Raw genomic sequence first — 12,924 nt, forward strand, 5'->3', positions numbered from 1 at the left:
CCTTTAGAGATGGTTTCCTTTTATATTTGAAAATAGGATATAATCCAGGACTAGGCTTAATCCATGTCTGGGAGACAACCCCCTAAGGCTCAACCCTGAAGTATAATTGATTTCTAATATTCATTTAAATCTTAAAAATTAGCATGGAAAAACAAGACTTTCTCACCCCTACATGTGAAAGACTCAGTTCAAATACTTTTCTCTCCCTGTTACCACTCTTGTTTCTCTCATTTTGGGGAACTCTCTTTTCTTCAGTTGAGCAGTTAATTATGTTCCCCTGTCTCTTTCTTTCTCCCTCTGCCCGTCTCAGGTCACTTTCCCAACAAAGCCATGCCCTCAGCAGGCACCCTGCCATGGATTCAGGGCATTGTCTGTAACGCCAACAACCCCTGCTTCCGCCACCCCACCCCTGGAGAATCCCCTGGAGTAGTTGGCAACTTCAATGATTCTATGTAAGATTAAACTCACGTAGTCAGTTAATGGCAGCAACCCAACCAAACATTACAATGATGTTGTAACTCTGTTGAAATCAAGTGCTCAGTAAAAATAACGAATAATTTTGGCACATTATTATTACTATTATTATTATTATTATTATTATTATTAATGCTTTTTTTTTTCAGAATCTCACGTCTTTTTTCGGATGCCAAGAAAATCTTGCTCTACAGTCAAAACGACAAGAGTCTGGATGGGTTTAAGGAGCTGATCCAAGCAGTGAAATCTCTTCAGAACAGCACTGCAAGTAAGCAGACAATGGGTGTACTTTTTAAAAGATTGGAATAGTCCGATGCTACACAGTGTACTATATCTAACCTTAGAGGATAATCTCCTCTGCTACGTAGAGATAAATGCTTCCATTAGAGTACTGGATAAATGCCTAACATTAAATATGTGAATCCATGTGTAGCAGTAATGAGCTGAAACGTTCCTTATATATGCAGTGAAACTTTCCACTAAGAGGATGTGGGCGAATGGCTCACGTTGTTCAAGGCTTTTGGGCAAGCTGTGGCAAGTCCATGACGGGTTTGTGTGGGTGAGGATAGACGGAAGATACACATATATTTTCACACACCCCTTTCCATTCAGTCCTCACGCGAAAACTGCCTTCCCCTTACCGTTTACTAAAAAATCTGAAAACTTCCTTCCCAGTAACACTTTACACCCCTCTCACACACTCCAGTAAGTGGTCTATAATTGTATTACCCTGTCTAATGGAGGCAAAGCGTGCAGTGATAGATTCTACACAGTGACTCAACATGCTATTTATATAGCATGTATAGTCAATGACAGGCATGATTCATCTCAGAGGACATTGATGTTTTGGGTTCTCAGAGAATGGCAGGAAAAATGTTGGCTGATGTACCTTCTACAGCTTTAAGCTACTGATATAGCCCTGCTCTCCACCTGATGCTGATCTCATCAGTTTATCAGTTTTATCTTGTCTCATTTTTATGACGTTGAATCTGAGCCCTGTCGGAATTCACGTGTTGTGTTTCAGCGATGTACATGTGGTAACATATACAAATATGCACTGATGCTGAATTTGAAAAGGAAGTAGGCGGCGTAGAGGCAATGTGCAATCAAAAAATGTATAGAAAAGTATCAAAGAATTGCCTCTAATCAAATTACAGCTTCAAATATATGACTCTTCATAACCTTGCATAACAACATGTAAGCTTTGAACTGGCTTTCCAGGTATTGTGGAGTTTGTCCTTGTTTCCTCACGCTGTGATTACATTATTTTTTTGTCTATATTATTTTCTCATGCATATAAACAGATGTCCACACACTTGAAAGCATAGTGGGTCACAGAGTTTGTCATTATTGGCTTTAGCTGCTTAGCCAGTTCCTTTTAAACAGATTCACGCCAGGATCACAGCTTGTCATATTTTTACACCGGGTTTTGATTTTTCACAGACATTTTTGAATAGAGTTACCCTTATCATTGTGAAAAATTGTGATTGTTTTCTTGACAATTGCTTATTTTTAGACCAAAAAGGACTAAAGTTACTATAAGTGTGTTATTATTGTGCATAAAATTGTTTTGGTGGTAAAAGTAGTTGCATAGGACTTACACTTGCTACTGAGTATTCCTATTCTCTGAGTCTGTAAACTACACTACACAACACATTATTTTGGAGCATTTTGTCATACAGCAGTGCAAGATAAGGATATGCTTTGTCCAATTTACTTTCAATTTTGTGTGGTGGAGATAATTATCATGTAGCTATACCTGAGGTTGAAGTAATTCTGCTCTGTTGTTCACTTATATTATTGACTTGCAGATATATTGAAAATATATTTGATTAGATTTGCCCTGTCACAGGGGAGTTACATGGAATTTTTAAAATGATAAAACCTTATGTTTTCTGAATGTTAACAGAATACGGGGAAAAACTAACCATGACATGCACTCTAAAACTGGTTTAACATTTTGTTGTCTAAAAATGTTAGATGTAGATGGTTCTGAAAAAAAAACATTATTGAAAATGAGTGAGTAACGTTTAATATTTAATGAAATTCCAAAAATATAAAGATACTGGGATAAACCCTTAAACTGGTATAAAACATTTTTATTACGAGATTGTGCACTTTTATGCACTCCCAAATCACCTCTCTTTATTCATTATACAGGTATACATATTATACAGGTATTTTTTCTCAGTATGATATTGACGCATATTTCCCCCTAACTCTACAGTTTCCATTTGACTCCTTATCAGTCATATACAAGCCTTATCCTTGTTCTGTCTTGAGAGTGAATTCAACAGGGAAAAGCTTTAACAAGTTGGGAAACTACCATCTCACGGAGCCCATGTACTTCTCCATAAGAATGGAGAGTGTATTCACTTCCAGCATTTGTTCCCCTCAAAGAGGCAGACAGGGGAATGGGGTTAATAAGACGGTCAGGCTAGTCACTGTGGAGATTTAAGCGGGTCTATAGAGGAGAAGGTGTGAATCAACACACTTTACAGAAGTACAAGCTCACCCATAAAACCTGTATAACAGATGGGTCCTAGCTAACTTACATTTGGACAAATGTTGGAGCATTAGTTTGACTGCTTGGTTATGCCTGGAGAGAGAAACTTTATAAGCAATTAAACTATAATAACTAATAGCCTTATAAATAAGGACACTTTATCAAAGTGGACTTCAATTAACAACAGCTCGTGACTGATAACAGTAATAAACCTTGAAATGCTCAAAGTCTTAGGAGATCATAGCATGTCTTTAACAAACATAAATATGAGACACTGCAGAAACTCAGACATTTCTGTAACCGTTATAGAACTAATGTCCCCATCAAAGTGCATGGCTGATGTGGTGAACCCGCCTGTGAAGGCCTCTGTGGCATACCTCAGGGTCCTGCCTGCACAGGCATGCACTTGAACTTTAAAAGACAAATGAAACTCAATGCAGAAAACAGGATTGCACACAATGGTCCTACACCTCAATGGTTACCTGAGCATTCAGCATGTGAGTACATGTACAATAACAAAGGCATAAAAACGGGGTATGTGTGAACATGAAAGGGAAACTGTGGAAAACGGGATAGCTTTTTCCAGAATTAATCTCAAAATGAGTAGGTGGATCGTTTGAAAAATAATATTTGATCAAATTGCTGAAGAATGATGACTAACACTATTGAAGGGCATTTGTCAAGGCACATATTTAAGCTGTATGTGCTTCTCAGGTTTCAGGTTACAAGATTTCCTGAACGACAATGAGACTCTGACCACATTCCTTACACAAAATGCCTCCATCCCTGAGAATGCTGTCCAGGACATTTTGAAGGCAGATGTGAACCTGGAAAAGGTGAGGAGTGAAAAAACACAATATAATTCTTTATCTATATATCACATATTGCATCTTTCCCTTCAAATATATTTTATGCAGCCTGGGCAGTATTTAGGGCTTGCTTATTGTTTTTCTAGGTCACTTATTTATTAGTAGCAAGGCAGATAGTAATTCTGTCACTGAGATTAGTTGTAAATGCCTGAAGGTAGACAAATACCATGTACAGTTCACAAAAAAATGAATTTGACATATTGAAACATTTGTCCTGTATACTAGGTAATACATATATTACAAAATATAGTCCTCTCTTGATTTGCATACTGCATCAACACGTAAAACCTTAAAATAAATCATTGTATTCATTGTTTTGATAGAGTGTTTAAAGTTGGCGATAATGGTTCTTAATCATCTGTTCCAGCATAATAACTACTATTAAAAACAAAACACTGTGAAGCAATTAATGTATCGGAAATACGTCTTAAAATATTACAATGTCTTATTGCCATATTACAACACTGTTTTAGTCCTGATAATGAACAGCCACAGAGGTATCCTATGAAAATCATTGTATTTGCCTTTTTATTCTTTAAGCATCAGATGATCAGATTCTAACTCCCATGTTTTTTTTTATTTTCATCCTGTGTCACTGACTCACTCCGACTGGGTTGTCTCAGGTGCTAACAAAAGGATTTGGGGTACATCTTCGGGACATGTGCAACATCTCCACCTTGGAGGAATTTGTTAACATACCAGACAGAAAGGTTGCCAAACTAACTCAGGACATCATCTGCAGCTCCTCAAAAACCTGGCTGAACCAGGCCGAAAGGCAATTTTTGGACAACCTGGACTTCTTCAAGCCTCTGAGGGTAAGTGTACAGCCCTCAGCAAACTTTTCTCCTTGCCTTTCATAACATATAGTGGGTAAGAACATGGCAAAAACAACTGATACATACTGCCACACATATGTAGGCTAGTATTGTGCACAAAGGCTACCTATAGCTGCCAGACATTTGACTCTTCTTAGTGATTGCTTAGGTTTTCTTGTAGATTTCAGTGTGGTGTGTTGTTCAACACCTGGGGTTCGCCATGTTCTTGAATGAGTCATCTGATTTGTGCTGTAATAGACATGTCTAAATGCCTCACCCACTGCATCCATTCTTGAGAAAACCCCCCAGAAATCTTCTTTATTTTGGGATATGATGGAATGTTCAACCACATATCAATTTGGATGGCTTTAATAAAACCTGGGGCTATTTTTGCTGCCTGTTTTACAGTAAGTAAAAGGCTCTGGAATCTTTCCGGAAACAGGAGCACTCCTGAAATATTATCTATTTTCCACTATTATCTACTCCAGTAATAACTACATAACCCCCTGTCCACAGGAAGAATTTATTCTGCCCAAATAGGCCTTAAGATATACCATACATCAGGGTTCCCCAATAGTGGCCCGCAGGCCTAATGCGGCCCACAACAGTTAAACCTTTGGCCCGTCACCAACACAGCCACAGTCACATTGGAATTATGTCCTCAAATTTTTGCAAATGACATTTTTGTGCATGAAAGAATACCAGCGCTCTTCAGATGTGAAACTGCTGAGACAAAATGCAGGAGGGTTTACAGTGCTGATTGCTGCCCTCACACTCAGCCACTCCCATTTCACCAGGCTAAAGCTGTTTTTCAATATGTGTTCTTGTGTGTTCTAACGTTCATGTTTTTGTGAAATGTCATTAGTCACAGCCCAAGTTCTGATCAATTTAAAAGTCTACATCTAGCCAGGTACACTTCTATAGAATTGGGAGAGTCAGATATTCCAGAAAGCATTTCGCACCAACTTAAACATGATTGCTGTGTAGTGTTATATAATGCATGTTAATGACTTAAAAGAAAGTAATAATAATGGTTCATTTTAGATTGCTTGAGGCTCCTTGTTTTTGTTGGGATTATTTTTACATGTAGACTTACTTTTCCAGTAACAAGAAACAAGCATTTATGCAAATGCTTTAAAAAGTCAAAAGACTCAAATACAAAACAGTATGTCTTAAATCCCTTTAAGTTTGTATGTATATGTATAATGAGAGGTGCATGACCACTGTCCCTTCAGGGATAATGAGCATAGCAGGGTGAAGAAGTCAGTGTCTTATCAGCGAACTTTATACTAACCGCTCACACCTCACTGACCACTGTTGAATTTCTTCCTTGAGACATACATCAAGTGACTGATTCATTGATGTGTACTTTGGTGAGAAGCAAACAAACACTAGGTTGAAAAGAAAGAGGGAGAAGCAAAAAAAGAGAGAGAGGGATAGAAGGCTTGTCTTGGCTTGTTCTCCGTACACTCCCACCATAACATGTAGCCTGAAGATACGCTTGAGAATTACGCCATGTCACGCCAGCTCTTTTTGTCTTCATCATGTGCTGCTTTATCAAAGGCCCATGAACATCACGTTGTGTCATACAATATCTGAAAAATCTGACAGTTACTCAGCACTGGGATTATAGGGTAATGATTCTCTCACAGGCAAAGCCAACAGATTGAAATGAGGGATTTATTAATGGCTTATAGGTGTTAGAATCAGGCATGTGTCTTTTTAGTACTGTAGAATTGAATAATTAAGTTTGTATGATCCAACAATTACTGTTTTATTTCACTGTTTGTCACATTTCAAGGAATTGGGTTAATAATTTAAATATTAATCTGAGTTATGACTTTACAACCTTGTAATTAGGATACTATACTTAAGTAAACTTTGAAAATTGTCGGGGTGCATTGACTTCATGAATGTTTTCATTGTTGGCTTTAGTACAGCACTTACTAAGCTGTACTAAATGTGTTAAAACACATTTGATGAGTGTGTCCAACAATAAAAGAAGCCTTGTGCATCTTTTATATAGGGATACACTTAACAATTGAAAGTTCCAGTTCTTTGGATGTGTTTCACTGTAGCCAACATGTACAGCTATATAATTTTACTTTTCTGTTTATCTACGTTTAAGAGGATGTTTTAAAATGTTAATTCAAAGGATTACACAGAGAAACATTTGGTTCTGTTAACGTAGCACTATGCTGTACTAAAAAATTGTTAAATTAAAGAAATAATCTTTTACATTAAAGTCTTGGGTCTTTTTTGCAGTACGAGAGAAGATCAGAAAACCATGATGTTCATCAGGTCGCCAAAGCCACAGACAGCCTTCTGGAAAGCTTGGGTTCTCTAGCTGTAGAGGTAAGCAGAGCATAATTGAAGAACACTTTTAAAAGAACTATTACACTTGAAATGACTGCAAATAGTGGGGGTAATACTACAAGTTCAGGCACATAGAGCTACAGAGCAATGTATTCGTTGGGCTCTTGGTTTAGAAACTCCACCTTAAGGTAACATTCAATGTTCCTGTATGTAATTAATCAAAGTGATTTAATGAATCTAAAAACACCCATTGTTTGGATTTAGTGAACAATCTTGACATGACAAACATTTATTTCTCTCAAACTGACAGATAAACAATCAGCTCTTTTGGTCTCAGATTGGCATCAAGACATTTTTAAATGAATGGGCTAAAACTTCAGGTCAAACCTCAGACTTTCCTGCTATTGCTTGTGGCCCCATTAGGATTTTTTCAGTATCACCTTCCAGATTTTTTTTTTTCGAATTCCCTTTGAAACGGAATATTTTTAAAGATTGCCCAATCAGGTTAAACTGACAAATTTTGGAATTGAGGCCAATATTTTCAAACATTCCTTCATTCATTCATTGTCTGTAACCGCTTATCCAGTTCAGGGTCACAGTGGGTCCAGAGCCTTCCCGGAATCACTGAGCACAAGGCAGGAACACACCCTGTACGCATGTTGCCAGTCCATTACAGTGGCAGTGACACTACTTTTCCAAAGTTGTATTGAATTAAAATGCTCATGAGTCCTGCTGCCACAGCTCTCTACACTGTCAGAAACATTGTCACTGTGGTGGTACCTTTTGAGGTCACGGTGATAAAATTAGAATTATTAGAATTAGAATGACTTTATTGGCCACAGTGCTTTCACACAGAGAATTTCTTTCTCCGCTTTTAACCCAATCCGTGCAGTGAAACACACATTTAAACACACGCTAGTGAACACTAGGGGGCTGTGAGCACACATGCGGTGGGCAGCCCTAGCCATGGTGCCCGGGAGTCAGTTGGGGGTTAGGTGCCTTGCTCAAGGGCACTTCAGTAATGACCTGTTGGCTGGCTCTGGGGATCAAACCGACGAAACCCAGTTCCTTAACCACCAGGCTACTGGTACATATTCATACCTTTAATAATTGAAAACAATTGTCCTAATTCTATTATAATTTACATTTTTCTACAATAGATTTTAAAATTCATTTCATCTCCAGGACTTATATTATGTTCTTTTTTTTTACACGGTTCTATAATGAAATATTCCAAATATTCCCCTCACTTTCTGTACATTTAGGTATCACAAATGAATTTTAAAACCACTGTTGTACCCTTGAAGGTACATTTACACAATTTGCTCCTATAGTCACCAATGATTTACCTCTACTGTACCTTCTTTCTGAGAGTGTAGGGTTCTGGGTTTGTGGGTTCAATACCTGTCTCAGGTCACTATCAGTGAGGAGTTTGTGTTTTCCCTGTGCCTGTGTGGTTTTTACATGGTAGGTGAATTGGCTGTGTATAGCTGTAAAAGTTGGCTTTTCTCTACATTTCAAAGCATAAAAGTACACTCTGTTCTTTAATGTCTGATAAAGTTGGGATTTTGTGTGCTTATGAGTGGATGAAAATTATGTGATCAAGACTTTTTTCCTAATGTTGTCATGTGCATTTCCCAACAGTTGGCTGATTAGAAATATTGTAAAAAGCTAATAGAATATTATTTTACTCTTAGTTTTGCCTTAGAAATGCTGTAATTATTTCTTTTCATATTTATTAATAACAGAAAGACTGTTCACTCAATCAGGAAAGAGAGCACTCTAAAATGTAAATAAAATAATGGCAGCAAATGTTGGGCTGCTGGGGGCAGCAGTAAAAGTGCCAGATTTTGCCTGCGTGAAGCCATAACTCACGCTGTGGATCTTGTGGGGACAGTGGGGAAAGGAGGGAAGAGAGTTGTTTCAACACTCAGCTGGAGAGAGCTTTGACCAAGCACAGCTGAACAAGCACAGAGAGTGAGGCAGAGTGAGTGAACAAGAGTCAGGCGCTAAGGGCCTCTGAAACAAGGTTGCAAATGGTCGGCATCTTTAGATGTTTGCTTTACACTGTTTAGTTGAAAGTCCATAATGTGTATGCTTGAACAAAAGCTTCTGTGTCTTCTCTCTGTCCTGGAGCATTAGGGAAATCCTCAATCCACAGAGTACAAGCCCTTGTCCTGGGTAAAAATGGATCCATGAGATTTACCCATGAACTCCAGTGACCTTTTTACTGTGTCTTTGTGCTGCCTGGCTTGGAGCACATATTTACCAGAACTCTGTATTGCAGACCTTTTGGAAGAATTCAAAACAATCCTGGGAGCTTGACCTTTCAGCAAAAAATGTTCAGCAAAAAAATTTAATTCACGCAACAACCCCTACACACACCAAATGTAGCTGATCACCTCAGACTTGTTTAGGCCTGTTTGAAGTTTTACTGCTTTAGTTTTTCAGTTGAACAACATGTAGCATTGCCAGGTTTCTCTCTAAGTTTATTCCGTTTATTAAAGTTGAAAAAGTGACTTTTCAAGATGTGTGTAGGCACAGTTCATCTGATCATGAATGTGTAAGTTCATTTAGTGTAGAGCTTGGCAACTGCAAAGACAATTATTTAAAAAATTTATTTAAATTATTTAAAAAAGTTGTTGAATACAAGGGGGAATTTTTATTTTATTTGATGCTTATGATGCTAAAGACACTAACTGTTTTGCTACTTGCCTCTCTATGCAAAAGAAACAACTGAAGCATATTTTAGAAAGCTTGCCCAATCTACCACACAAAATTACCACCCTTTTTGCCAAGTTTTGCCTTTGGGTCCAGCACTTGCTCAGTACAGCTGACAGCACGGGACACATCTTGCTTTGTATTAGTTTTCGAAGAGTCAGTGTATATTTTTGTTCAGTGTGTCTGGGAGAGTGCAACAGCTGTTTCCCCAAATTGCCCTCCCTCTCCTCTCCCTGCTTACATACCCACTGTTGGTTAAACAAAATTGGAAGCATGGGACAGGTTCATTTGCTGACGTGGCCAAGTGAGTCAGATCAGAGCTAACAATTTTCCTTAAGCACATCAGTACTGCTGAAACTGCCTCTGTCAGGTCCCACACCTTTGAGCTCTCTCCTCTAAAGTGAATGACCGACAGTAACTCTTCACTCCTCTCGTGTTTGTCCTCACTCGCGTCTCTTTGTCTTGTTAACTCAGTACTTTGCAAGAAAAACATTGGAACATGGGATGAAGCTCATAGTTTGGTCAAAATGTCTCTGCTATTCTTTTAATTTCAGTCATTTGCTTGCAACTTTTTCTATCCTGGTTGTCTTGGTTGTGCTTTTGTTTTTATGGAAGTGACACCTTGTTAGAAAGAACAAGCTTTTCAAGGCTGCATTTTCACTTTGCTAAATAGTGATTGGATTGGCAGGCCCTTAGGGCTGTCACTCCTTATATTGAATAATGATGAATAGAACACAAAACACGAGTCACACAATAGCAATAAAACCAGACAATTCAACAAATGCATTGCTTAAAGGGCTGGTATACATATGCTTAACTATCTATCTCAACTGGTTTTCTACTAAGCAGTAAGAACCGTCTTTATGTTTAGATAAACACAGTCATAGTAGGTCATGCATAGGATGATCAGATGTCCTCTTTTACCCGGACATGTCCTCTTTTTTAGACTTAAAATAATGTCCGGGCGGAATTTCACAAACGTCCGGGATTTTGTTTTTCTAGAGCTTACATAGAACTTCGAGAAGCGTTTCGTTCACAAAATAGTCCCGCCCTCCCCTACTCCGATTGGTTCGCTTGAGTGAGAAGGGGGCGTGGTGAAGTAGCCTAAAATCTTCTGATTGGACGGTCTGACTGTAGAGCTACAGTTATTGGTAAACTCTGTAAACATTTAATTTGTCAGTCTGCACGTCAGTAGTCCCCCCCAGTAGTACCAACGTGTGTTTTTGGACTGTGGGAGGAAACCGCAGCACACCCACACGGACAAGGGGAGAACACACCAACTCCTCACAGACAGTCACCCGTAGCAGGAATCAAACCCACAACCTCCAGGTCCCTGGAGCTGTGTGACTGCGACACTAGCTGCTGCGCCACTGTGCCGCCCTGTTTGATGCAATAGAACAGAATCAAAAGAATTAACTCATAACAATTATGAATCATTTTTTCATGCACTGAACTAAATGTAATTAAAGAGGCTTAATTATATTGTCTTAGGTCTCATATGTTGTTTTTTCTGCCTCTAACATCTGTAATGTTCCCTCAGCTGGCCAGCATGCGGAGCTGGAGTGACCTGCGAAATGAGATCCTCTTCTTGACACAGAATGCCACTGGTTCACCCAGCCAGATGTACCAGGCTGTATCCCGAATAGTATGTGGACACCCTGAAGGCGGTGGGCTCAAAATCAAGTCATTAAACTGGTATGAGGACAGCAACTATAAAGCCTTGTTTGGAAACCACAACAACAGCGATGAGGAGCCAGCTTCAGTCTATGACAACACAACCAGTAAGCACTCTTCACTGAATGTCCAATTAGATAATGACTTCAAATAAACACCTACAATTCAATAACATATAATAAGAACTGTTATATGTTGTATGGATATATGAGAATAACACGTTTTTGGCCATTGGGGTGACTTCTTCTAGTCTCAAGCTAATTTTAAGCTAACAGGTTTGACAGGGTTAATGCTAATTGAATGCAAATATATGTTGTCCTGAATATGAAATGTCATTATAACCCTGCAGCTCCCTTCTGTAATAACCTAATAAAAAACATGGAGACCAGCCCTATTTCTCGCATGATCTGGAGGGCTCTGAAGCCTCTGCTCATGGGCAAGATCCTGTACACCCCTCACACTCCTGCCACACAGAAGATCATCCATGAAGTAAGAGGCCTCTGCTTTTGAACATTAGCTGTTTGGCTGAAGAATTGTTAATTTCAATAATTTTTGATGTTGAAAAATGACCTGAACAGTAATGAATTGAAATCACTGCAATGCTTGTCCTCCCATGACTAACTGCATCATTCATTGTTATTAAAATCCCTGTGAGTGTACTTCTATATATAACAACTTTGCTCTTTATAGGTGAACAGGACATTTCAGGAATTGGGTATTCTCCGAGATCTGGGCGGAATGTGGGAGGAGATCAGGCCCAAAGCCTGGAACTTCATGGAGAACGGTGAGGAGATGGACCTTGTGAGGGTAAGTTTGATGTTTTAATCAACACTTCCAACTTGCGATGAGCACATCACCATCACTTCTCTAGAGTCAAATTAACCCAATATCAGACACATTCTCTGATATTTAATCTTTAAAATGAACAATAACCAATGACGGTCTGCTTGTGTTTGTGAACAGACACTACTACAGAACAATGCCACGGCTACGTTCTTCAGTTCCCAGCTGACGGGCACTCAATGGAGTGTCCAGGATTTGATCAGTTTCCTGGCTAAACAATCGGAGGACACACGCCCACATGGGACAGCGTTCACATGGAGAGATGTCTTCAATGAGACAGACCAGGCCATTATGAGCATATCCCGCTTCATGGAGGTCAGTTTTTGTGCTTCTGTTTCTCTCTTTCTCATTAACAAATCAACATTTTTTCATCACATATTTAGGCCTATATGCCTCAATATATGCCTATTTTTAAGTGGATTACACTTATTACACTTCATTGCATGGTACTGTGCTTTCACTGACTGACTTGTAAGTAAAGGGGAAAAAAAACGAAAGGAGGCCTGTACAAAAGGTTGATACATTTATGTTTTTCCCAAAATTTAAAAATGAATAAATATATTTGCAGCATTAAACATTAATTTTAAATTCCATATTTAGGTTTGTTCCCAGTGGATGATGTGTTATTTGGTATTTAATTATAAAATCAACAATACATATAATTATATCAGGGATTATCAAATCATTTTGGTGAATTATTAAGGCA

At 38.6% G+C, this 12,924-nt stretch overlaps 1 protein-coding gene across 3 annotated transcripts in view; it reads left to right on the forward strand.

Annotated features, from left to right (window-relative positions):
• abca1b (ATP-binding cassette, sub-family A (ABC1), member 1B) overlaps window positions 1-12,924 on the forward strand; it is a 33,888-nt gene that overhangs the window by 6,417 nt on the left and 14,547 nt on the right. For all 3 annotated transcript variants that reach the window (XM_066669867.1, XM_066669866.1, XM_066669868.1), the window contains exons 4-12: window positions 311-452; window positions 624-742; window positions 3,695-3,816; window positions 4,473-4,664; window positions 6,930-7,019; window positions 11,242-11,482; window positions 11,725-11,864; window positions 12,066-12,182; window positions 12,339-12,533. In XM_066669867.1, the coding sequence (XP_066525964.1) occupies window positions 311-452; window positions 624-742; window positions 3,695-3,816; window positions 4,473-4,664; window positions 6,930-7,019; window positions 11,242-11,482; window positions 11,725-11,864; window positions 12,066-12,182; window positions 12,339-12,533 (1,358 nt within the window). The remainder of the gene's footprint in view (window positions 1-310; window positions 453-623; window positions 743-3,694; window positions 3,817-4,472; window positions 4,665-6,929; window positions 7,020-11,241; window positions 11,483-11,724; window positions 11,865-12,065; window positions 12,183-12,338; window positions 12,534-12,924) is intronic.

The sequence above is a fragment of the Hoplias malabaricus genome, chromosome 4, assembly GCF_029633855.1.
Source record: "Hoplias malabaricus isolate fHopMal1 chromosome 4, fHopMal1.hap1, whole genome shotgun sequence".
In the NCBI taxonomy this organism is placed as follows: Eukaryota; Metazoa; Chordata; class Actinopteri; order Characiformes; family Erythrinidae; genus Hoplias; species Hoplias malabaricus.